At 38.4% G+C, this 27,999-nt stretch overlaps 1 protein-coding gene and 1 pseudogene across 1 annotated transcript in view; both read right to left on the bottom strand.

Moving 5' to 3' along the window:
• LOC147343960 (protocadherin-15-like) overlaps positions 1 to 27,999 on the bottom strand; it is a 1,781,617-nt gene that overhangs the window by 87,877 nt on the left and 1,665,741 nt on the right. The window contains exon 29 of the mRNA XM_086377653.1: positions 22,316 to 22,443. Coding sequence (XP_086233779.1) covers positions 22,316 to 22,443 — 128 coding nt within the window. The remainder of the gene's footprint in view (positions 1 to 22,315; positions 22,444 to 27,999) is intronic.
• Positions 7 to 16,317, bottom strand: LOC147343961 (zeta-crystallin-like; annotated as a pseudogene).

Here is a 27,999-nt window from a genome sequence, read left to right as displayed (position 1 = left end):
GATTGATTATTTAAAGAGAAGACTCATTTTTCCAGTAGCGCCACTGAAGAATGACATCTTCCTGAACCTGGGTCATCTTCTCCAATGAATACTGGTTACAACCAACCAATTTCCATTATGGTTTGAAAGGCTGCTACAAACAACTGAAATTCCTCCTTGAATAGGGAGCAACTCCTATTATGCTATTAATAGATTCCTTTGCCCTGGTGTCCTGTGGGTTTATTTCAATATGATCTCTGCAGATTCAAATTATAGCTCAGATTCACATTAGCTAACATTTCAGTAATCATATCAATTTCTTTTTCACCAACAGATTTCTTAATTTTATCAATATAGTTAGCTTCTTTGTGACTAAACACTTTGTCGGCTCTATTTTGCAAAACAATTTTTGTCTTTCTTCAGTACCAGCTGTGCCCCAGACCTTTAAGCCATTAGCTCTAACAGTTTGGCATGCTGTTACTCCAATTCCTCCACTAGCCCCATGAACCAGAACACTTTCTCTAGCTTGCACATGGGCACTGAGGAGCAGAGCTCAAAAAAGCAGCAAAATACGGGATACCAATGGCAGCTCCTTGTTTAAAACTCATTTTTCTGGCAGTTTGTAAACAGTGTAATCTCATGCCAGAGCATAATCTGCAGAGTCCTCAGAGATCATGCTGGTAGTGAACATTCTGTCACCTTTCTATGAGCAAATCAAACAAAGATCTTGGTGGTAAGGAACTAGAAATCAGTCTGGGATACCATCAGGTCTAACCCTGGCACATCTCCACCCCGTCTCGGTGGTAGAACCAGGAGGGACAAGTAAGGCGCCTGTGTCGGTAAGGGACACACTAAGTCCAACCAGGGAAGGAAAGCTTCAGTGGAAATTCTGTCTACACCCCCATCTAGAATGGGGGTGGGGGGGACGCTTCCGGTGGAAAGAAGCCATGGCTTTGGATGCCGCTTTTTCTCTCTCTTATAGATGGGAGCTAGCAGTTCCAAAACCATTCCTTTAAAATGTATTTTAAAAAACAGCTGGGGCAAGTTTGATCCCCAGAGTTTAAAAAGGCATACCTGATCTTCTTCTGTGATACTGAATGACCACAGAATCCTTTGGAAGATGGGGAATGCTGGCCAGTTGAAGTCTCTCAATTACGATATTGTTTTACAACTAGACTGGTTCCATAGAAAACAAGAGAAATGGGTAGAAGTGATAAATGTGTTGCTCTTTTTCTCTCTGCAAGACACATGCCAGGCTTGTGTCCTAAGGATGCAGATTTGGGTGTAAAATCTTCAGTTGCCTCCTGTTCTTTTACTTTGTCCCTGTATCAGGGGCTCTCAACTGAACAGGCTGAGAATCAGGGCACCCTTTCAGGAGGGGTTGCCTCAATCTCGGTAAAAATTCACACAGCACCAATTGTGGTCAATACTATTGAGAGGATCCAAAAAATACATAGAAGCCTTTACGGGACTAACTTTACCTTATGAGCTTACTTGGAGAGATACAATGTATGTCTTGGGACAGACACTGATTCCTGACTCAAAAACTTGAGCTTTGGGGGAGGCTACTACCTTCAGAGATGAATGGTTTGAGTGTGAGACAAGGGGAAAGAGCGAACACGAAATAGCCCTTCTTCCTGCTGGGAGCCAAACGGTTTCCATAACAGAGCCACTTTGCTGGATGTATTCTTGCAGGACTCAAGTGAGCACGTGCTAAGACTTTATATTAAGTTGGCTGACATAGAAGAGGGAGAGAAGGAAACTCCTGATAAACTCCTTGTATAGACTACAGGAGGCTCTCCACAAGTTTACTGACATTGATCTCAAAATTACAGAGGGAGAAATGATCTTAAAAGATAGATTTCTCTCTTAGTCAACTCCAGATATCTGCCATAAGTTACAAAAACAGGCATATGGACCAAATCAGTCTTTAGATAATCTGTTGAAACTGGCTCAGATGGTATATTATGGTAGAGAATATGAGGAGGAAAATAATAGGAAAAAAGAACCAGGAAAAAGACTGAAGCCCCAACAATGGCTGATAGACATGCTCTGAAACAGCCTGAGAAAAATGCCCAGAGGAACCCAGGTGAAAAGGGATGGATTTGTTATTTCTGTGGAAAGGAGGGGCATCTCAAGTGGGATTGCCCTCAGGCATCTAAGCGACCCCCAGCTCCAGGTCCAGTCTGCAAGGGATCTTACTGGAGAAGAGACTGTCCTCTGAGGTGTAGGTCCCAGGGGTCAGACTCTCAAGACAATCAGGACTGAAGGTGCCCAGGGGTCCCCACACAAGCTCCTGTCCTAATCACACCCGAGGAACCCCAGGTATTAATAACTGTGGAGGGCTAGTCAATTTCTTTTGAACACTGGGGCAAATTTCTCCCTGTTTGCTAAAGCCCCTGGTCTGCTTTCCTCCCTATCCACTATCATAATGGGACTGTCTGGATGAGCCAAAGATTATTATGTCAGTCATCATTTAAGCTACAACTGGGACTCTGTGCTGTTTTCTCATGAGTTTCTAATCATGCCAGAGTCTCCCTCACCCCTTCTGGGGAGGGATATACTGAACAAGGTCCAGGCCTCTATTTTTATGAATACGGAACCTACTTTTTCATGGAACAAACTGTAAATCCTAGAATGTGGACTGATGAAAAACTTTGGGTCGAGCACAAAATGCTGTTCCTATCTTTATCAAGCTCAATGACCCTCACCTATTTTCACTTCAAAAGCAGTATCCACTAAAGCCAGAGGTTAATGAATGGGCAAAATCTTACTGTACTGACTTCTCATGATGTAAGTGAGATCTTAAACTCTATAAAGTTCAGAGCAACGATGTTCCACATTTAAAGCTACTGTACCTCGATGGGTGTCAAAAGCTCTAAGAATAGAATATCACTTACACTGTTCCTAGAGATCCCAATCTTCAGAAAAAGTTGTAAAGGCTGATGGCATTATTAAAAGACACCTGTGTAAGCTAACTCAGGAAACACAAGACAGCTGGTTTACATTCTACCCATAGCTTTAATGAGGGCTCAAACTGCCCCTAAGAAGAAGGGACTGTCTCTCTGACAGACTGTTTTTGTGCACAGATATTGTCATAGATCCTGAAGCCTTAAAATTAAGTATGTGACTCAGCTTTTAGCTTTTCAACGGACATTACCAGGAGATTAACTCCTGAACCAGCCTTTGAGTCAAACAAGCTGGTGTTTGAGCCAGGAAATGAGATGGGCCTGAGAATCTATGTGGGCTTACTTCTGCTGATTCCAAAAGTCCTGAGTCTGCCATTTGACCCTCAAGACAATGCCTTCCTGTCCTGGGCTTTTTCCTATGCTTCATTCCACAATTGGTCTAATTGCTAGGTCTAAGGAGCACTCCCCTCCTCATCAATTGAAAGCTTCCCATGGTAGGTTTCCCCACTTTAAGGAAAGGACTTTCTTCAACTCTGTGATGACATCTAACAATCCTAAGATGGACTGATGTAACTATGGACATAATGTGGCTTTTAATTTTGGTTTTAACTTGGTTTAATGACTATTTCTCCTTACATCTGTAACTGTTTAATGGGGTTTGTTCTAACCGTCTGAAAGCTTTAAGTTACAAATGGTTGTCCAGGCTCCTACGAGTGCCATAACCTCCTCTAACTATTACTTGGATCAAAGACCCTCTGAGGGTGAGGAGAATATGTTGTCTCAACAATTTAGGGACCACACCTCTCAACAGGAAGTAGTTATGGAGCAAAATCGACACCCCTTACCCTTGGCAACACAATTCTCCTAAAAGAAAAGGAGGAAATGAGAGAGTCAATTCCTAGACAGGTTGATAAGAAGTCCAGTATCCCCAAGGAGGAGAAGGGAATCTGGGGCTCTCGAAGCAGAGATATGGGTCTGGAATTCTCAAGGAGGAGGAAAGGACAAACATCTCTTTTTTCTCTACATTCCTTAGTCTTAGTCACATAAAATGTTTTTTTTTTTTTTTTTTCTTTAAGCCTGGAACTGATGATTACACAACAAACAACTCAGTTTAAACTCTGTACTAGGGATTATATAACAACAATGTACCCTGCTTGAGGACAGTTTCTCCTTCCTGAAAGTGAAGTGCTCAGTCGTGTCCGACTTTGCGACACCATGGGCTGTAGCCTACCAGGCTCCTCCATCCATGGAATTTTCCAGGCGAGAGTACTAGAATGGGTTGCCATTTCCTTCTCTAGGATATCTTACTGACCCAGGGATCAAACCCAGGTCTCCTGCATTGCAGGCAGATGCTTTACCTTCTGAACCAGCAGGGAAGCCTGGTGAAAACCTTCTGGCTAATTCTGTTATCTTAAAATCTAAATTATGGGAGTGGTTTTAGTAAGATCTTTACAACCTTGAGACATTCTTTTGATTTATTGTAATAACTAATTAAAGTATATAACTCCCTTGCTAACACTAGCAAGGGGGGCATTCTCCATCCCCTTCTGATGTCTATATCTGTCCCATTTCTTACTTTAATAAAACTCTGCTACACAAAAGCTCTTGAGTGATCAAGCTTGGTCCCTGGTCCCAAAGGTAAATCTTCTTTGAAGATCATGAATTCAACATAGTTCACCAAGCTATCATCAGCAAGGCTTTTGCCTGTGCTCATGTGTCTTGCAAGGGCTTAGCTGTCTGTTTCTGGCCTGTAAATATGATTACACAATTTTAAGGTCCAAATTTTATCTCTCTGTCTTACAGTTTTGAATTTTGAAACCAAGAACCGGATAATCTCATATTATTTTTCAAACCAACTTGCATTGTCTTCACTAATCCTATCTTTGAGATCCAACCTACCATGTTTGATTACTGGCATTCCTCAAAGCCACCGATAACATGGTGTCCCATCTTCCCAAAATAAGCGTTCCTGTTAAATATCATTAAAAAACCTACATGGCTTTGTTTCACTAAGAATTAAAGTTAGGTAATTCCTTATTATTAACTATAACTAACAGATCAGATCAGTCGCTCCGTCGTGTCCAACTCTTTGTGACCCCATGAATCGCAGCATGCCAGGCCTCCCTGTCCATCACCAACTCCCGGAGTTCACTCAGACTCATGTCCATCGAGTCAGTGATGCCATCCAGCCATCTCATCCTCTGTCATCCCCTTCTCCTCCTGCCCCTAATCCCTCCCAACATCAGAGTCTTTTCCAATGAGTCAACTCTTCGCAGGAGGTGGCCAAAGTACTGGAGGTTCAGCTTTAGCATCATTCCTTCCAAAGAAATCCCAGGGCTGATCTCCTTCAGAATGGACTGGTTGGATCTCCTTGCAGTCCAAGGCACTCTCAAGAGTCTTCTCCAACACCACAGTTTAAAAGCATCAATTCTTCTGTGCTCAGCCTTCTTCACAGTGAGAAAAATATAAGCTCCTCCAGTTTGGCCAGAATTATTTTGTATCTTACAAGAAAAATAGCTTGAATTACCAGAAAGATGAATAACTTTGTCCTTTTTTGCTTTTATGAATTTAGAGTTTTTAAAACATTTAAAACTTTATTTTTCAAATTATATCTCTAGATAGAATCAGAATTGAGATCAAGAAATAGAGCATTATCAGCCCCTCATTCCCCTACGTCCTACCTCCCAGCCAAAAATAATAACTGTTCTGATTAGTTTTTCCTATTTTTGGAGATTATATAAATGGACTTAAATAAATTGTGTGTGTGTGTGGTTGTTTTTGGATGAATTCATTTGCTCACATGTATTAATGTATGTACTGTTGCTGGACACTGAAATATTTTGCAGATTTTTGATATTGAAAATAATTAACATATCTATAAATAGTGGATTTTTTTTTAACATATCTCTTATGAACATCTGTATACAGTTTTACTGGGCAAAACCTTAGGAGGTGAAATAATTAATAGAGGATATATTTATGTTCACACATAGTGAAGTGAAGTGAAGTTAGTCACTCAGTCTTGTCTGACTCTGACCGCATGGACTGTAGCATGTCAGGCTCCTCTATCCATGGAATTCTCCAGGCAAGAATACTGGAGTGGGTGGCCATTTACCTCTCCAGGTGGTCGTCCAAACCCAGGGTTCGAACCTGTGTCTCCTGTGGCTCCTGCATTGCAGGTGAATTCTTAACCATTTGAGCCACCAGGGTAGATGATGTCAAACCATTTTCCAAAATACTGTATTAACTTATATATCATCAGCAATATTTGAGAATTCTAGATGTTTTGAAATTTGGTTTTGTCTTTTTTATTTTAGCTATCCTGATGAGCAAGTGGTGATTTCATACTGTTTATTCTATAATTCCCTAATGGTTAATAAAATCGGATGCCTCTTTATACACTTTTTGCTGATTTTTGTCTTTATGCAGTGTCTATTCCAGTCTGATTCCTATCTTTTTTGTCTTGAGCTCTTTGTTTTGCTTTCACTCATCCATTTGATATTGACTTGTAGCCGGAGATCCAACCAGTCCATTCCGAAGGAGATCAGCCCTGGGATTTCTTTGGAAGGAATCATGCTAAAGCTGAAACTCCAGTACTTTGGCCACCTCCTGTGAAGAGTTAACTCATTGGAAAACTCTGATGCTGGGAGGGATTGGGGGCAGGAGGAGAAGGGGACGACAGAGGATGAGATGGCTGGATGGCATCACTGACTCAATGGAAGTGAGTCTGAGTGAACTCCAGGAGTTGGTGATGGACAGGGAGGCCTGGCGTGCTGTGAATCATGGGGTCGCAAAGAGTCAGACACGACTGAACTGAACTGAACTGAATTCTCAGATATACAGTGATTTATATACTAACCAATGTAAACTATATTCTCTTTATGTACATAGTCTTGCTCCAGGCCTGCTGGTTTGCATTAATGTAAATTCATCAGAATTATTAGGGAGAGTCATCCATTCTTTGTGACTTATTTGAAAATAAATTTTCTTCATAATATATTTTATGGAGATCTAGTACTTTACCCTTCTTATCGGCAGTACTAATAGGTAATTCAAAATTAAAGTGTATTAGAGTGGTATGAATAAAAACATTTTTTAAAGCTAATTTTTTGCTAGGATTGGTGTTACAGGTCAGCGGTATCAGGTCAGTACAACACAAAATCAAATGGAGGTTTAAAAAATTTCAGGACAATATGACAAAAGTAACACTTATTTGTCTGAATTATCATTGAAATTATATTTTCAATGCAGTCCTCACTTTCAGAAGAATTCTGATTGAGTGTCAGTATTCCTACCAGGTGGTGGAAGATATGGTCCTTGAAACATAATATAGGAATGTATATATAACCATCACTGCTCAACAACATATAAAATTTGCTATGAGAAAATGCAAGCTTGATTCAAAAGATAATATTCTGCACCCATATCTTGGATTGTTAGACATTTAATCATCTGAAATACATTTCTAATGTCACTAAAGTGTGATCAGACTTTAAAATAGATGGGCCATCAACTAATTTAGGAAAGGCAAATGGCCTGGCAATTCACCAAACACACTGATTTTCTTCATATACATGCCTTTTACAACACATAAAAAGACCTCAAACATTTTATTTTAAGAAAATTTCAAATTATGAGAGCTATTTTACTGTACTTTTAAGGACTCAAACTTTTCTCATTCTTAAAACATTTATAACCTGAAAAAAAAAATGCTGCCATTCCTATTTTAAGCAATAAAAAGTCAATTTTTAATTAAGCTAAATTTAAACCAACAAGTGTAAATTGAGTTATTATTATGTGAGTAAGATGATTTTAGATCTCTCTTCTGGACAATAAAAAGACTTATTTTTTTTTAAGAGAAGGGAAAGAGGAAAAGAGGAAAATTTATATATAATTTTTATACAGAATTATTTTATCTGGACAATCCATTTGTGGCTACAAAGATCAATGTGGCCTGTTCATTTATATTACTAGCAGCAAAACTATAATTTTGTACTTGTTCAGACCAAAGGGCACAAATGTTATACATCAGAAACTGGTGATAGTATTTCATTCATATCTTTCAACTTGTACAGGGGGAAAAAGCAGGTTTCCAATGTATAGACTCTTAGAAACAGAGTAGTTAGTTTGGATGTACCCCACAGAATTCCAATATAGACATAAGATCTCTTCTAATTATACATAAGATACAATAATATAAAAATAGTTACAGGGAGAGATGACCAAAAATAAAAGTGAAATAGCTCAAGAAAATCACAGAAAACATTAGCATGCCACATATGATAATGTTTATATTCTAAAATTGCTAATGATAAACCCAACATTCGACTTTGAGACTGTAGCTGATAAATCAACAGGAAAACATTATTAACTGCGGTGTAATCCATTACCATATAACAAAAATACACCAGTTAGGAAAAAATAGAAAAAAATAATTGTCTTGATATTTGGTTTCTCCAGAGCAGTTAAATCAATGAAAAACTATGACAGACACATAATGTTGATACAGATATCACTAAATCTAAGCTCCAATTTTGGCAAGAAGGGGAATTACCAGAGAAATGGTATGTTATGTCACTCTCAGGACTGTAATCAAGACCAAGAGAGTTTAATTAAAACATATCTTTCCTATCTGAAAATAAATAATGCATTCAAGTATTACACAGAAAGCCTTAATTAAACATGTTAAAAAGCATATATACATGTAAAAATAAATACAATTTCAAACAATTTAAGACATTAAGCACAATATTCCTATAATGTCATTAAGTTTATGAGAAAGCATGATACCTACTTAGATAAAATTTGAATTCTAGGAGAGAAAACAAGCACATAGATATAGGATAACAATATAATGTCTAAATTATATAAACATATAATTATGTATATTAATATATATATAAATTCAGCTATAGGGTTATATACCAAGAAGGCAATGAGCTTTTAGGCACCTATGTGCCTTTGCTCAAGGGTCAAACCATAGAAGGTTAGAAGGTATGGTAATCATGAAGGAAACCAGTGGTTAGTAAGATCTCCTGAGAAATACCACTCTCTTGAAACAATGAATAGTGTTTGTATAATGCTGGGTTTTCCAGTGCTGGCAAACGGGAATCCAAATTCTATTTCATGGGACCTTAATTTGGACTGGTACTTGTTTACATCTCTATTATAGAGAGCAACTAGGGATAAAATTGTCATAAAATATTCGATCAGCTTCGCAATCTATAAATGTTTCTTTGGGTTTCAGAATTAAGTAATCTAGACTATTTGACCTTTAAAATGTAATTCTCAAATATAACAATTCTCTTAAGATGCTTGGCTATTTTTTTCCCCCTGTGCCATTGTTTTCCTAAGGTAAATAACATACAAAGCATCGAAATCAGTTAAACACGTTTAAGGGCACCTAGTACTAAAGGCGATGGCACCCCACGCCAGTACTCTTGCCTGGAAAATCCCATGGATGGAGGAGCCTGGTGGACTGCAGTCCATGGGGTCGCGAAGAGTTGGACATGACTGAGCGACTTCACTTTTCACTTTCATGCATTGGAGAAGGAAATGGCAACCCACTCCAGTGTTCTTGCCTGGAGAATCCCAGGGACAGGGGAGCCTGGTGGGCTGCCGTCTATGGGGTCGCACAGAGTCGGACACAACTGAAGCGACTTAGCAGCAGCAGCAGCAGCAGTACTAAAGAAGAATTTGCATAAGAGAAGACAACCATGGCCCTAAGTGATAAAGTGCAATGTTCTATAGTGTTAAGGGCAGACCTGGGACTGAATCCAGGTGATCTGAGTCCAGTTCAAGTACTTCTACCCAGAAAGTGTCAAAGTACTATCTCTAGGCCAGACTAGCTTCACTAGCTGCACATGTTGGGCAGGTTACATATTATGTCTGTGGCTCCACAGTCTTATCTGTGAATTGAAAAGAATAATATATATATATATGTTTGTGATTTGGGGCAAGAGAAAAAGCCATAAATTGCCTCAGTGCCAAACAGATTAGTGAATTAAAAATTTTAGTGCCACTGTCTTGCTTTTATGATCTGTAGTATTTTTTTTTCCCCAAAAACTGTTTACATATAAAATTTTATTTTTAAATCCTACCTTTTAAAAATCTAAAAACCCTCTAATTATCGTGCGGTCTCCACGCTGTTCTGACTGAACTGTGCCCAGGGGCATCTTCCAAGGGCTTCCTGCCATGACCTACGTGTTCCTGTGACCAGTTCCAGGAGTGCAACACCCCCTTCTGTGACTGGAAGTGAACATTTCACCTTTTGCAGACATAGAGAGTGCATGGAATTTTTCCCTGCCCCCCCGAAAGGAGAAAATTCAATTTCTAAAATGGGATGAAGATGAGCACTCTGAGCCACAGCCTTTCCAGTCTCTCTCCTAACGTGGATTCTGCTTCTCGAGGGGGATGGGGAAACTTAATATGATTGCACTAAATAAACTACTTTGAATAGAGGCCAAATTAATCTTGGAAAAGTGATGATAATCTTCAGGTACTCGGTGAAATCTTATTCTTTTCCAAAACCTAAAAGCTAGAGCGAGCTGGGGAACCCCAAGGCCGGGAGATGGCAGCGCTGGGATCGACCCTTTTCTCCAGGGTTCACCATGCAGGCAACATTACCCTGTCTCTCAGAAGACACCTGCCTTATGCAAGGGGAAACCTGTGAAAGCTGCACTCAGACAGAGGAGTGTTTTCTTACATAATTTGCAATTTCAGGAATTTAATTTATAGGCAGATCTTTCAACACAGTCAACTTACATGCACAGCAATATGAAAGGCACACTTGGAAGGTGGTAAATACGCCGCATGCGGACTGGTGGCTTCATAAGAGCAGCTTTTAACTCAGACTGACTTTTTATGAAATCAGAATTTCGACGTAACCGGGTTTGGGATGGAGACAGTCTGCATCAGCTTTTTGTATTAACAAAGTTACTGACTCTGTGTGTGTCTCCGGGTAACTTTGCTTGAGTAAACAGCAAAGCCATATTCTAAATCCACTGTTGAATGCCTGTCCCAGTCCAGATTGTCTGTCTGCTCTTACTTTTGTACCATATTGCTCTTTAAAATCTTGGTTTGGTACAATTCATAATTCACCAAAACTTCTTCATATAATTAAAAAAACCACACTAAATTAGTTTAAAATGAAGCAATTTATATCTTTATGCAAAAACATATGTCTGTCTTTGCAAAGGACTGTAAGCAGATTACAATAAATCCTTTACTTTAATCAAAAAAAAAAAAAAAGAAAAGAATAATAGTAGCTACCTCATGAGATTTCTGAGGGGAATACCTGAGTTAATTTCTGACAACTGTCTAGAGTGCTTAGCATAGGGTAAGCATGGGGTAATGGTTTATTGTTAGTACCATTTTTGACATAAGCCAGTAAAATATGCTACACAGGGGTAATACACATGAAACCCTCATGGGTGTGCTGGAATTGTTTTCTGTCATATCCCGATAAGCAGGCAGAGGCCTAGGGACCAAGATCCCTCAGAGACCCTTATTTTGTCTAGAAGCAGATTATATTGCTCTCTGCATTGCTGATCTTGCATATGTCTATACCTTTTGCCATTAAGGAAATCTGCATTCTCTAATCATGGCTGTGGGCTTCCCTGGTGGCTCAGTGGTAAAGAATCTGCCTACCAATGCAGGAGAGATGGGGGTTCAATCCCTGGGTTGTGAGGATGCCCTGGAGAAGGAACTGGTGGATCAGAATTTTGGGGGGCCTTTTTAAATATCAGATCAGATCAGATCAGATCAGTCGCTCAGTTGTATTCGACTCTTTGCCACCCCATGAATCGCAGCACGCCAGGCCTCCCTGTCCATCATCAACTCCTGAAGTTCACTCAGACTCATGTCCATTGAGTCACTGATGCCATCCAGCCATCTCAACCTCTGTTGTCCCCTTCTCCTCCTGCCCCCAATCCCTTCCAGCATCAGAGTCTTTTCCAATGAGTCAACTCTTCGCAGGAGGTGGCCAAAGTACTGGAGGTTCAGCTTTAGCATCATTCCTTCCAAAGAAATCCCAGGGCTGATCTCCTTCAGAATGGACTGGTTGGATCTCCTTGCAGTCCAAGGGACTCTCAAGAGTCTTCTCCAACACCACAGTTCAAAAGCATCAATTCTTCAGCGTTCAGCTTTCTTCACAGTCCAACTCTCTCATCCATACATGACCACAGGAAAAGCCATAGCCTTGACTAGATGGACCTTTGTTGGCAAAGTAATGTCTCTGCTTTTGAATATGCTATCTAGGTTGGTCATAACTTTCCTTCCAAGGAGTAAGTGTCTTTCAATTTCATGGCTGCAATCACCATCTGCAGTGATTTGGGAGCCCAAAACAATAAAGTCTGACACTGTTTCCACTGTTTCCCCATCTATTTCCCATGAAGTGATGGGACCAGATGCCATGATCTTCGTTTTCTGAATGTTGAGCTTTAAGACAACTTTTTCACTGTCCACTTTCACTTTCATTAAGAGGCTTTTGAGTTCCTCTTCACTTTCTGCCATAAGGGTGGTATCATCTGCATATCTGAGGTTATTGATATTTCTCCTGGCAATCTTGATTCCAGCTTATGTTTCTTCCAGTCCAGCGTTTCTCATGATGTACTCTGCATGTAAGTTAAATAAACAGGGTGACAATATACAGCCTTGACAAACTCCTTTTCCTATTTGGAACCAGTCTGTTGTTCCATGTCCAGTTTTAACTGTTGCTTCCTGACCTACATACAAAAGAGGCAGATCAGGTGGTCTGGTATTCCCATCTCTTTCAGAACTTTTCCACAGTTTATTGTGATCCACACAGTCAAAGGCTTTGGCATAGTCAATAAAGCAGAAATAGATGTTTTTCTAGAACTCTCTTGCTTTTTCCATGATCCAGCAGATGTTGGCAATTTGATCTCTGGTTCCTCTGCCTTTTCTAAAACTAGCTTGAACATCAGGAAGTTCATGGTTCACATATTGCTGAAGCCTGGCTTGGAGAATTTTGAGCATTACTTTACTAGCATGTGAGATGAGTGCAATTGTGCGGTAGTTTGAGCATTCTAAGATAGATTCTGACACGATCTCTTTGAAGACTGAGAAAAGATGGTATAGACCCACAGTGAGCATCCTGCCAAACGGTTGTAGCTGATATTGATGATCACTGATGATGTGTGAGGAATGAAATATTTTTAAAAACCACAGTTTATAGCCAAGAAAAATGAATATACTAACACATATTTTTTATAAATTTATATTTGAGATTTACATTTAGATCAACATAAGAAGAATGGATAGCAATGAAGGGTAGTAGCTTTGAAAATAAAAGCTTTCATATTCTATTACTATTGGTGATGCACCCTGCCCCAGCTTTAAGATTTTCTTTTACTGTGATAAAATATACATCACATAAAATTAATGATTTTAAGCATTTTTTAGTGTAAAATTCAATAACATTAAGTACATTTACGTTGTTCTGCTACCATCACCACTACTCATGTCTAGAACTTTTTCATCATCCTGAATTGAATCTCTGTAATCACTAAACAATAAGTCTCTAGTATCCCCTTCTCATAAATCCTGGAAACCACCACTCTATTTTCCTTTTTTATGAACTCCAGGAGCCTGCTGCTGCTGCTGCTGCTAAGTCGCTTCACTTGTGTCCAACTCCGTGCAACCCCAGAGATGGCAGCCCACCAGGCTCCCCTGTCCCTGGGATTCTCCAAGCAAGAACACTGGAGTGGGTTGCCATTTCCTTCTCCAATGCATGAAAGTGAAAAGTGAAAACGAAGTTGCTCAGTCGTGTCCGACTCCTAGTGATCCCCCCTGGTAGGCTGACTGCAGCCTACCAGGCTCCTCCGTCCATGGGATTTGCCAGACAAGAGTACTGGAGTGGGTTGCCATTGCCTTCTCCTCCAGGAGCCTAATACAAGTGAAATTATATAGTATCTTTTCTTCTGTTTTGGGCTTATTTCACTTAACATCTTTAAGATGTAGCATATGCTATAATTCCTTCTTTTTTAAGCCAGATAATTTTCCAACATACCACATTTTGTTTATACACTTAACCATTAATGGGTATATAGATTGTTTCCACCTTTAAGCTATTGTGAATAATGCTGCTATGAACACTGATGTACAAATTCCTGTTTGAGTTCCTGCTTTCAATTTTCTTGGGTATGTGGGGTGATACATTTAATGCACATTAATTCTTATATTAAAGACTGAAGACCCATGGGCAGAGGAGTGTGATGGATTACAGTCCATGGGATTGCAAGAGTCGAACATGACTGTGAGACTCACACTTTAAGTCCCAGAGTGGATACTGAATTTGCTTTCAGTGATTATTCCTTCTTTCCTTATTTGGGATATGACAGTTTATTTTGCATCTAAAACACTTAGCAAATATGTGAAGTTGGAATAGTTTTGAACTGTCAGAGGATTTCAAATTCTGGTCTTTTTTCAGTCTGGTGCTTCTGGCTTAATGTTAAAATCAGTAAGAGAGGATATTGCACCATGTTGCATGTTCATATCTTCAACACGCTTTGCAAAATCAGAGTTTTTACGGTACTCCATTTAAAGTTGTGGTGCTATTTTTAATACAGTTGTTAAAACTCACCAGTGTAAATATCAGGAACTTTGTTTCTTATATTCCTTATATCAGAGTCATTCCCTGTATATTGATTTATGCAAATATATCACAGACATTGTCTCCGATGTGTACTGCAAGTTTGTAGAAATGCAAAATGTTTTCAAGAACTGATAGAAAGACATCAGAAAACAGTCTACAAAAGGATTCAATAAAACCAATTTGTGTTAAAAAATTAAAAAAAAAATAAAGACTGAAGAGAAAAAAATACAATTTTATTTCCTTCTCCTTCTCCGTCTCTTTGAAATTAAAATTGGTGTGATCAATGAAAATCAATTCGGTAGAATGAGTTGTGATAGAGATACCATCATTAAACTATAGTAAATGTAGCAGATAGTCCATAATTGATTCTTTTGCTCTGTTTCCTTTGACATAATCCAAGAGTTACTTTAACATGTTGTGAACATTTGAATTATTGAGCCAGAATCCAAATGTCTACATGTGTCCATAAATAAAAGACTTAATAATTACTTGTTTTTTTGTTCTGGTTTATTAGAATGTTAACTTTATAAGGGCAGAGGGACAGTCTGTTTTTCTTGCCTCTGTACTTCCAGCACACACCAGGTACACGATGTATATTTTCTAAAAAGAACTTTAAATAATTTGTCTGTAAGCAAATAAGATATGCCATTTCAGAGCACACATATATCTACATATACAACTTTCTTTCTTATATCACTTATATTTGATAATTAATTTCAATAATGTTCTCTCTGTGTTGCCTTTCTCTTAACATATTTTTAGTAATGCTTTTAATCCTTTGTCCATATTTGAAATTAGTAAGTATAGCTTTAGACTTGATATTTCAGTCATATTTTTTTAGTCAATCCATAATATGGTTCCTCTTTCTCTTCCTGTACATAATACAATTTTTAAAATTTATTATTTATCTTTATCCATTTAATGAGCAACTAAAACAAATTAAGTTGCATGTATGGTACATAAATCTAACATTATCAAATATTAGACAATAAGTGGTAAAAAGTATTTTTCACAATCATAGGCTACTTCCCTATATTTTTAAATCATCTTTCTGCCAAGATCAGGGCTTGGCTGGCCCTGATCCAGGGTTATTTCTAGTAACATTTTTCTGCTGCTCTAAGTATGAATTGAAAACTGCTCAACTTACTTTCATTCCAATTAAATTTGGAAAGGAGAAACTTCCAGTGTTCAAGGCTAAAGGCAGCATCTGCAAATGTTTCACCACTGAAGATTTATTACCTTCATCACTTCCTAAGGTCCTGTCCTCCTAACACTGTTCCACTAACACACCCTGTACTTTGTTTCTTCTGGGTTTGGCTTTGTGTTTCTTCGGCTTAAACTATCCTACTCATTTGTTTCACTTTGAGAAAGTCCAATGACTCTGTATTTGTGTGTGTTCAGTCATGTCCAACTCTGTGTGACCCAATAGACTCTAGCTCACCAGGCTCCTCTGTCAATGGGATTTTCCAGGCAAAAATACTGGAATGGTTCATCATTTCCTTCTCTAAAATGTACCCTTGTCCCTAGCCTGAATAATCCACTGATCAATTGAAAAAAGGAATGTCCTACAGAATTCTTGGTAGTCCTAAAGAAACAATCCATCACATCCCTGTTTACATCATCAAAAGATGTCCATGAGTTCTCTCTATTTCTTCTCTCATGACCCAGATATTTATTCCTATGTAACTCTTCACACACCCTAATGTGACTCAATTTCTCATTTCACCTTTGCCACCACCACCATTTTACCAGGATTCCACGGAACGATTGTCCATCATCATCAATATTCTCTAAGTATTCAACTTCCTTCTCCATATTACTATTACTTTTTGATTCCTGCCACCTTGTCCATCTCCTCTACATAAGATACTGCTTTCCAAGACTGTCTCAAAAAGTAACTCCTGTTCTGGACATAACACAATGCCTAGAGGTAGATAAGTGGCAGGTAGCCTTCTGTCTCTGAATCATTGCTTTTAGAACTTTATTTCATCTCCTTTGCCATCTTCTGAAGTAAATGCCATCATCAGATAATATCAGCCACTTGATTATCTTATTGCTGACATTTACAGGTCTTGAATAATCCCCTTTATTAATGGACTATTTTAGCATTTGGCTAATTTTTACTCCACTACTATATACTTCCCCATGCCCGAGGCCAGGGGCAGCCACTGGGAGGAGCAACCCCACATCCAAGGAGCCGTGGATGCATGGGCACAGCAGGGCCTAGAGGAGCTATTCCACGTTCAAGGTCAGGAGGGGCAGTGGTGAGGAGATACCCCTCATCCAAGGTAAGGAGCAGCGGCTGCACTTTGCTGGAGCAGCCGTGAAGTGATATCCCATGTCAAGGTAAGACAAACCCAAGTAAGATGGTAGGTGTTGCAAGAGGGCATCAGAGGGCAGACACACTGAAACCATACTCACAGAAAACTAGTCAATCTAATCACACTAGGACCACAGCCTTGTCTAACTCAATGAAACTAAGCCACACCCGTGGGGCCACCCAAGACAGGCGGGTCATGGTGGAGAGGGCTAACAGAATGTGGTCCACTGGAGAAGGGAATGGCAAACCACTTCAGGATTCTTGCCTTGAGAACCCCATGAACAGTATGAAAAGGCAAAATGATAGGATACTGAAAGAGGAACTCCCCAAGTCAGTAAGTGCCCAACATGCTACTGGAGATCAGTGGAGAAATATCTCCAGAAAGAATGAAGGGATGGAGCCAAAGAAAAACAACACCCAGTTGTGGATGTGACTGGTGATAGAAGCAAGGTCCAATGCTGTAAAGAACAATATTGCATAGGAACCTGGAATGTCAGGTCCATGAATCAAGGCAAATTGGAAATGGTCAAACAGGAGATGGCAAGATTGAATGTTGACATTCTAGGAATCAGTGAAATAAAATGGACTGGAATGGGTGAATTTAACTCAGATGACCATTATATCTACTACTGCGGGCAAGAATCCCATAGAAGAAATGGAGTAGCCATGATGGTCAACAAAAGAGCCCGAAATGCAGTACTTGGATGCAATCTCAAAAATGACAGAATGATCTCTGTTCATTTCCAAGGCAAACCATTCAATATCACAGTAATCCAAGTCTATGCCCCAACCAGTAATGCTGAACAAGCTGAAGCTGAACGGTTCTATGAAGATCTACAATACCTTTTGGAACTAACACTCCAAAAATATGTCCTTTTCATTATAGGGGACTGGAATGCAAAAGTAGGAAGTCAAGAAACACCTGGAGTAACAGGCAAATTTGACCTTGGAATATGGAATGAAGCAAGGCAAAGACTAATAGAGTTTTGCCAAGAAAATGCACTGGTCATAACAAACACCCTCTTCCACAACACAAGGGAAGCCTCTACACATGGACATCACAAGATGGTCAACACCTAAATCAGATTGATTATATTCTTTGCAGCCAAAGATGGAGAAGCTCTATACAGTCAGCAAAAACAAGACCGGGAGCTGACTGTGGCTCAGATCATGAACTCCTTATTGCCAAGTTCAGACTGAAATTGAAGATAGTAGGGAAAACCACTAGGCTATTCAGGTATGACCTAAATCATATCCCCTATGATTACACAGTGTAAGTGAGAAATAGATTTAAGGGACTAGATCTGATAGATAGAGTGCCTGATGAACTATGGAATGAGGTTCGTGACACTGCACAGAAGACAGGGACCAAGACCATCTCCATGGAAAAGAAATGCAAAAAAGCAAAATGGCTGTCTGGGGAGGCCTTACAAATAGCTGTGAAAAGAAGAGAAGCAAGAAGCAAAGGAGAAAAGGACAGATATAAGCATCTAAATGTAGAGTTCCAAAGAATAGCAAGGAGAGATAAGAAAGTCTTCCTCAGCAATCAATGCAAAGAAATAGAGGAAAACAACAGAATGGGAAAGACTAGAGATCTCTTCAAGAAAATTAGAGATACCAAGGGGACATTTCATGCAAAGATGGGCTTGATAAAGGAGAGAAATGGTATGGACCTACCAGAAGCAGAAGATGTTAAGAAGAGGTGGCAGGAATACATGGAAGAAGTGTACAAAAAAGATCTTCATGACCCAGATAATCACGATGGTGTGATCACTCACCTAGAGCCAGACATCCTTGAATGTGAAGTCAAGTGGGCCTTAGAAAGCATCACTATGAACAAAGCTAGTGGAGGTGACAGAATTCCAGTTGAGCTATTTCAAATCATGAAAGATGATGCTGTGAAAGTGCTTCACTCAATATGCCAGCAAGTTTGGAAAACTCAGCAGTGGCCACAGGACTGGAAAAGGTCAGTTTTCATTCCAATCCCAAAGAAAGGCAATGCCAAAGAATGCTCAACCTCTGCACAATTGTACTCCTCACACGCTAGTAAAGTAATGCTCAAAATTCTCCAAGCCAGGCTTCAGCAATATGTGAACCGTGAACTTCCAGATGTTCAAGCTGGTTTTGGAAAAGGCAGAGGAACCAGAGATCAAATTGCCAACATCAATTGGATCATTGGAGAGTTCCAGAAAAACATCTATTTCTGCATTATTGACAATGCCAAAGCCTTTGACTGTGTGGATCACAATAAACTGGAAAGTTCTGAAAGAGATAGGAATACCAGACCACCTGACCTGCCTCTTGAGAAACCTATATGCAGGTCAGGAAGCAAAAGTTAGAACTGGACATGGAACAACAGACTGGTCCAAATAGGAAAAGGAGTACGTCAAGGCTGTATATTGTCACCCTGATTATTTAACTTCTATGCAGAGTACATCATGAGAAACGCTGGGCTGGAAGAAGCACCAGCTGGAATCAAGATTGCCAGGAGAAATATCAATAACCTCAGATATGCAGATGACACCACCCTTATGGCAGAAAGTGAAGAGGAACTCAAAAGCCTCTTGATGAAAGTGAAAGAGGAGAGTGAAAAAGTTGGCTTAAAGCTCAACATTCAGAAAACGAAGATCATGACATCTGGTCCCATCACTTCATGGGAAATAGATGGGGAAACAGTGTCAGACTTTATTTTTCTGAGCTCCAAAATCACTGCAGTTGGTGACTGCAGCCATAAAATTAAAAGACGCTTACTCCTTGGAAGGAAAGTTATGACCAACCTAGATAGCATATTGAAAAGCAGATCTGTCTAGTCAAGGCTAAGGTTTTTCTAGTCGTCACGTATGGATTTGAGAGTTGGACTGTGAAGAAAGCTGAGTGCCAAAGAATTGATGCTTTTGAACTGTGGTGTTGGAGAAGACTCTTGAGAGTCCCCTGGACTGCAAGGAGATCCAACAACTCTATTCTGAAGATCAGCCCTGGGATTTCTTTGAAAGGAATGATGCTAAAGCTGAAACTCCAGTACTTTGGCCACCTCATGCGAAGAGTTGACTCATTGGAAAAGACTCTGATGCTGGGAGGGACTGGGGGCATGAGGAGAAGGGGACAACAGAGGATGAGTTGGCTGGATGGCATCACTGACTCGATGGACGTGAGTCTGACTGAACTCTGGGAGTTGGTGATGGACGGGGAGGCCTGGCGTGCTGCGATTCGTGGGGTCGCAAAGAGTCGGACACAACTGAGTGACTGAAGTGAACTGAACTGAACTGAAATATATATTTTATTAGCATAAGTGGTCATGTAAAAATCTACAGAGGCATTCTATTCACAGCAGCACTTGATCACTCCCTCTTTCATCAATCTAGTTCTCATGAGGCTCAAGGGACTCGGCATTTTCCTACTGTTCCTGCTACCTCACGGCAGCTATTTCTCAGCATCAGTTGCTGAATCCTCTTCCAGATCTCCAAGTGTTGACTTCCCAAGGATTAGCCTTTTGGACTTTTTCCACCTACACCCATTTTCTTGATATCATGATTTCAATCTGGTCTATGATTTCTTTCCTTCCTCTAAATCAAAATCTGTAACTGTCCTGCAAGAATCATACTTGCATATTGAAAAAGCCTCAGAAACATACAATTTCCAAAAATGAACTCTTGATTTCTGCACCACAGTACCTGAGGGAGTAATGGGGACCCGTGTAATGGGGACCTGTTCAGAACAAAACCCTTTGAGCCATCCTTGATTTTCTCTAATGCACCACATATTTATATAATACATCAGCAAATCCTTTGGGCTTTCTTTTTATTTCCTTCTTATCATCTTCACTTTCTACCACCATGGTTTAAGCCTGGACTAGTGATGCATTGGGCTCTGTTTCTACTCTCATCCATAACACTGTGTACCTTTCCCCACTCCTCACCCTGCACAGCATTCAAAATAATCCCTTTGTATTGGATTATGTCACACTTCTAGACAGAACCATTCAAAGACTTTCGTTCAAAATACATCAAGGATAAAAACCATATCCTAGTCCTGGGCTGCATTTCCAGTCTCATCCCCAGCCAGGCTTTTTAGTCACATTGAAAACCAAATTTCCTCCATCTTTAGAGACTTTATTTCAGAATGCCCAGAATGCATCTTACCTAGAAACACACAAGTCTTGCTGTTAACATGACATTGGATCTATAATTTGTTTCTGCTACTAGTTTGTTTGCATTATCAGGGTGAGGAATTTGGGGGTCTTTGTTTGATTATCTTTCAGTTGCTCTATGTCCAGCTTCTAGAACAATGCAGACTATAAACATTCACAAATTATTTACCAACTAAATGGATGGACTGAATCAATCCTTTATAAGACTAAACTGTAAAATAATATAAACATCAACAAAGGACTGTTATTTGTTAATCATAATACAAATTGGATATAATGTGTTGGCTTAAATTTGTAGACCAATTTTAGTTATAACTGGTGATTCAAATCAAGAATCAGAATCTGGCACTGTGAAAGAGATATTTCGCAAGTACACACACATGCTTTATTTGCTTGATTTTTCTTTCTTAAGAATGTTTGTGAGATGATAAAAATCACATGTAAGGAGAGCTCAATCATGATGATCCTGATAATAGGGAAAGAAAGGCAGTTATCTACTCATGTGCCAAATGAGAAGCAATCAACAGCTGGATTTTCTTAGAGATATTTCGGTTTTATGTTTTTACATTAATAGCTATTTTAAAATTTGATATTTAAAATAGCTTCAGAAAAATAACTCTAATAAAGTCTTATAGCATATAAAAATTCCCTTAGCATAACGCAATATATACAAATTTATTTCTTAGTTATAAAACACTCTTCAAATTTTTGTACTGCTAACTATTGAACACATATTTGGTAATTAACTAAAGAAAAATTTTAAATTAGCAACTTTAATCTTAGATGTATTTTTAAACTACCACAAAATGAGCAAAATATTTCTGACCTATCAAGGTTTTTACAAATCTTTACCAAAGTACTGATGTTAGTAGCATTAATTTTCACATTGATTTAACTAACATTTTGAATTTTTAAAAATAATTGATAAAAAAATACAAAATTTATTTCATTACTTCTTCAATTAGAAAATAACAATTTTATATTTGCTATAAGACTCCATTCTGAGAATCTTTGGAATTATTTTAAATCAAACCTTAATATAAAAGGCATACAAATCTATTAGGTAAACATACATCTTAATATTTTAATCTATGTGAAATATCATAAGAAATTTGTTTCTATTTTTATAGTGAAAATAAAGCACAAAAGTTACTCAGCATTCACCTCATAATTAATCTGTATTTAGTTTGACTAATTAAACTCATATATCTGTAAGCTTCAGATTTTCATTTAAGCAATGCAAGTATGCATTCAGTTAATATAAATTATATGGCTATAGTTTATTTGCAAAATGTAAGCTATTTGTTTTCACTTTTAATTCTGTATCTTAACAAATGTTCTCATACCTTAACTCTTAGCACAGAAGCAAACATCCTTGCATCTTCAGACACACCTCCAATGTAGAATTTTTTCTGAAACACTGGGGGATGATCATTTTCATCCTGAATCTCAATATACACTTTAGCTGTATTGCCTGGAAGATAACAAATAATATATATTTTATTGATGGTTACTCACTGGAAAAAGATGGAGTGGAGTAGACACATACCTTTTTTTTTTTGGAACAATGTAAATAACTTAATTCAGATAGTCATTCCTATTTGGCATGCTTAATACCCTATACCCACAGAGGACACTGATAATGATGTTTCTGGAATCATGATGTTAAATTGCTGCTATTTCTTTTAATTATAATGTCTTCTTAATTTATTTCACTGGGTTTAATAAGCACTAAAGTATTGTGTGTTTTGCTAATTTTAATAAAACAACTCAACCATTTGTATTCACAATTACTTCACACACATTATCAAATTACATCAAAATGACACAAATATATTAAACAACTTATGAAATAATAAAGTCTGCTATAAATTTTAAAAATTTATTCTTCAGTATGTAACTAGCAATGAAATTTTCTTAGCTTAAAGTGCAGGATATATATGTAGTATGTGTGTGTATGCTCAGCCACATCCCACTCTGCTACCCTATGGACTATAGCCCACCAGCTCCTCCGCCCATGGCATTCTCCAGGCAAGAATGCTGGAGTAGGTTGCCATGCCCTTCTCTGGGGGATCTTCCAGACCCAAGGATCAAACCCATGTCTCCTGCATTGCAGGTGGATTCCTTACTGCTGAACCACCCAGGAAGCCTGTATATGTACATATGTAGTATATACATGTATATACTACATATATATGTACATATATAGTATATACATGTGTAACATATATATATATATACACACACACATACAGTATACAATGGTTGGGTGAGGGACTTATTCCCACCAAGGTAAAACAAGTTTTACTGTGTATCATAGACTATGCTGCATTTATTGAAAAAGATATAAGTGGAGAGATGAGTATTATAATGCTTATAAATACTGGGTTTTATAATTTAAACCTCATTAAACATACAATAAGGAATACATTTTTTCATCACGTGTTTAATTTAACTCCTTCAATCATCACACCTTTAAGGAAAAATCTTTTATTAGTGCACAAATAACCATTTAACAAAGAATCTGATAAAAATAACTTACAAATTAGATAAAAAGAGGAATATGTGGTAAGCATTTTGTAAAATGCAGATTTAAATTACAAAAAATATTCTGATGTACCTAAGTAAACTTTTCTCATGCATTTCATGTAGGATCAAATATAGTGCAACTGATCTACAAACTATTAGGCACACCTGGCTTTTATTACTTCATTGTATCCTCAACCATAACAAATTAACATGAAGCTACGGGCACAGTGGGTAGATCATAGTTGTATAATATTTCTGTGTCAACTGAATAAATGAATGAATAATCTTCATTATCCTTACAAGAATTTATAAATGGGTACCTTTTTGCTTGACTTGGGAAAGATTAGTGAGACAAGAGAATTAATTCCAGAATTTTACCACTGTCTTGCTGTTACTCATTTAGTTTCTCTATTTGTCTCTTTCCCACCATTCCTAAACTGGACAAGCTAGAATCAAAGAGAAAAATGTGCTAGACCAACAGGGAAGGATACCAGCAAGGAAGTAAGAATGGCAGACTGCTTTTGTATCCTGCAGTGCCAGGGCTCTGAATTGCACCCTGGTCAGCCACCAACAGAGTTCATCCAAAATGACGCCCATTTTCATCTTAGTGGCAAACAATTTTTAACCTCTGGAATCAAAGCTGAGTTCTACATTTGATAATTAAAAAAAAAAAATTAGTGAATCTTAAACTATAAGTGAAGATCTAATGGTCAACATGGTGATGATACTTAATGATACTATACTATGTACTCATATGTACTAAGAGAGTAGATTTAACATGTTGTTACCACACCCACACACACCCACACACACACAGAACACAAACACTGCCTTTGTGAGTTAATGGATGTGATAACTCACTTGTGGTATGCATTTAACAGTATATAGGTATGTGGCTCAGTGGTAAATAATCCACCTGGAGCCAGTGAAGGAGGCTCCAGTTTCATCCCTGGATTGGGAAGATCCCCTGGAGAAGAAGTGGCAAACTACTCCAGTATTCTTGCCAGGAAATCCCATGGACAGAGGAGCCTGGTGGTCTATAGTCCATGAGATCACAAAGAGTTGGACATAATTTAATGACAAAGCTATAGCAATGTATATCAAAACACCACATTTTACAATTTAAATATACACAGTTAAATTTGTCCATTATATCTGAAGAAAGCGGGGCGGGGGAGGTGGGCGGAGTGGAAATTATGATGTATCTAATCAAAGAAGATAATAAATGCTGACAAGTCCAAAGATGATGAAATGCACCCCTACAGGTTAATGACTAGAATAGTATTCACTTAGATTTCCTGATTAATTAGCGCACAATATACATGACACGGTACATTTCTGAAGCTTGCACACTTTGACTGAGTGTGAGGACTAAGGACTGTATCATGATCTTGCATCTAATTTGATTTTTGATTTATTACTAAGGCAGGAATTTGGAAGCAACTCTAATTTAAATTCATTTAAGTCTACTATTTACCTCCATGAGTATTTCCAGAATCTTTTATTTTCTCCATATTATATCCTTTATTTAAGGTAGTTATGAAGCACATAACAAAAAAGAAAGATGCAGAAAGGAGTGCAGATGAAGACAGTAAAGTGGTATTGATAAAATGGATAAGAGAATGTTGTGAGGACAACACAAATGCATGATGACCTAACACCCTCCTAAAGTCTCCCTTTTGGTTGGTGAGACAATGAGAAACTCCCAATGAGAACCACAGAGGATGAAAAATCATAAGCTGATGAAAGATTTACTTGGCAAGAGTTTTGGTTAAAAGACATTGTAGCCCTCTATGCATTTTGGTGCCCAGTGCCTCATTTCCCTTCCTTCACTGACATTCTTTTTCTCCAATTGTATGAGAGAATATTTTCTTTAGGCAGTATCTTTGGGTTCAGCAAGTCAAGAAGTTCCAGAAGTGATCCTTTATGCAAGGAAATGTGAGCTACCTTCATGGGACTTATTAGTTTAAAGGAAGAGAAAACAGAGCTACTAAGAAGTAAAGCTACGAAAAGGAAGTATGAGTCAGAATACAAAACTCCTTGAATAGATCTTCTGTTCTATTTTAGACATCCTAAATAAGCTGAAAAAGGTTCAGAAGAGTAACTGATAGTAAAAATATCACTAATGCTGGGCTTCCCTTGTGGTCCAGTGGTGTAATTCAGAGGACACCCCTCCAATCCCTGGTCCAGGAAAAGTCCATACGCCTGAGGGCAACTAAGCCTAAGAACCACAACCGCTGAGCCCACACACTGTAACTACTGAAGCCTCTGTGCTCAGAGCCTGTGCTCTGCAACAAGAGAAAGCACTGAAAGGAGAAGCCTGAGCACCACAATGAAGAGTAGCTCCCGCTTGCCACTACTAGACTATGTTTTTAAAGACCAAATTTGGTTTGGATTTTTCCCTTTCCTTTCTAATAATTAATTTTGTGCTATGAGCTTTCTCTTGTTGTTATTTAAGTGCTAAGTTGTATCAGACTCTCTTGTGGTCCCACGGCTGTAACCCTCCAGGCTCCTCTGTCTATGGGATTCTCCAGACAAGAATACCAGAGTGGGTTGGTTTGCCCGCTCTGCAGAATTTTCCCAATTCAGGGACTGAATCAGAGTCTCCTGCGTTTCTTCATTGGCCAGCATTTTTTTTTAAACCATCAGTGCCACCTAGGAAGCCCTTCTATCCACATGACCAACCTATTGCCTGTGTTGCATTGGGTTCTCATAAAATACTTTCTAAATAATGATTCAAGGAGTAAAAGCAACGGTTCTTGACTATGATTAATTTTGCCCATCCAGAGATGTTTTTGGTAGTGATATCTGCAGAGGGTGAGGCAGTGGGGAGAGTAATACTAGAATTTAGTTGATAATGGCCAAAGATGCTGAGAAATACCCTGTGATGAATAGGACAAGCCTCTATGACAGAAAATTATCTAGCCCAAAATGTGAATAATTATAGATTGAAAAAACCCTAATTAAAATGAGAGAGTGAAAGAGATTAGAGGAATAAAAATAAAATGGAAAGTTTTTGCAAATATATAACAAAACCCTCTCCTGAGGCCATGTACATGTCTTCAACAAAGGACTCAATTAAAATGGGTAAAATGAGCTGCAATTATTTGATAAAACATTGTTTATCACCATTTTCACTGAGTTCTTTGAAGTCAGAGATTCAATCCTGTTCATCTCCACTGCTATCATTGCTTATTGGTAGTGGCACCTGCTCCTGATATTCCCGCAGTGTGAATGCTCTAAACTTCAACCGTACATCTAATTATTTCTAGCATATATACATCAAAGAGGTATTGATTATCATACTTGGGAATTAAAGAGCTTAGACTGAAAGAAAACACACTAGACTAGACTAGACTGAATCCAAGGATGGTGCTTTTCTTATTGTTAAATATTCTACACAATGTAACACATTAAACTGATCTTTTTGAACTCTATCATACTGTGATTCTATTGCAGAGAACTTTAAACAATGCTTGGATAACCATACTTATGTAGTTTGTACTTTGTTGGTGCCAAAAGGTCAAAGTTAAATCCTTCTTAAATTGCACGCATGCACGCACGCACACACCCACACACACCCTAAATTTTATGCTATTTTTCCTGTAATGCTATTACTGTACTTTACTTACTGTCAAATTAAATTTTAGAAGCACATAGTAGGTGTTTAATAAATGTGGAATTAACTAAAATTGCTACCAAATCCCTACCTGGTGTTTACTTAAATAAAATTAATCACTATATTTCATCCCCATAAATGTGATGATACATATTTAAGCCCTGAAAAATAATAGTGCCAAACAACTGCATATTGTTTTAAGAATGACTATCTCTCTTAAAGATAACAGTTGTTTTAGGCTTAATATTAGGAAAATACTAAATCTAAAGCTGGTGATTCAATCAAGCCATTTCATTCTCTGTCACCCCTTTATTCTTTGACCTTCAATCTTTCCCAGCATCAGGGTCTTTTCCAATGAGTCAACCCTTTGCATCAGGTTGCCAAAGTATTGGAGCTTCAGCATTAGTCCTTCCAAAGAATATTCAGGAGTGATTTCCTTTGGGATTGACTGGTTGGATCACCTTGTAGTCCAAGGGACTCTCAAGAGTCTTCTCCAACACCACAGTTCAAAAGTGTCAATTCTTCAGTGTTCAGCTTTCTTTATGATCCAGCTCTCACATCCATACATGACTACTGGAAAAAACCATAGCTTTGAGTATATGGTTTTGTCAGCAAAGTGATGTCTTTGCTTTTAATATGCTGTCTAGGAAGCATTATTACCAACAAAGCTGATGAACAGTGATAGAATTCCAGCTGAGCTATTTCAAATACTAGAAAATTCTGTTGTTAAAGGGATGCACTCAATATGTTAGCAAATTTGGAAAACTGAGTAGTGGCCACAGGTCTGGAAAAAGTCAGCTTTTGTTTCAATCTTGAGGAAAGGCAATGCCAAAGAATGTTTGAACTACCAAACATTTGACCTCATTTCACATGCTAGCAAGG

This window comes from Bos grunniens, chromosome 26, assembly GCF_055505025.1.
Source record: "Bos grunniens cultivar Pamir isolate PY7600 chromosome 26, Bosgru_T2T1.0, whole genome shotgun sequence".
NCBI lineage: Eukaryota > Metazoa > Chordata > Mammalia > Artiodactyla > Bovidae > Bos > Bos grunniens.
The sequence above is the reverse complement of the archived record's forward strand: the minus strand, read 5'-3'. Positions and strand labels throughout refer to the sequence as shown.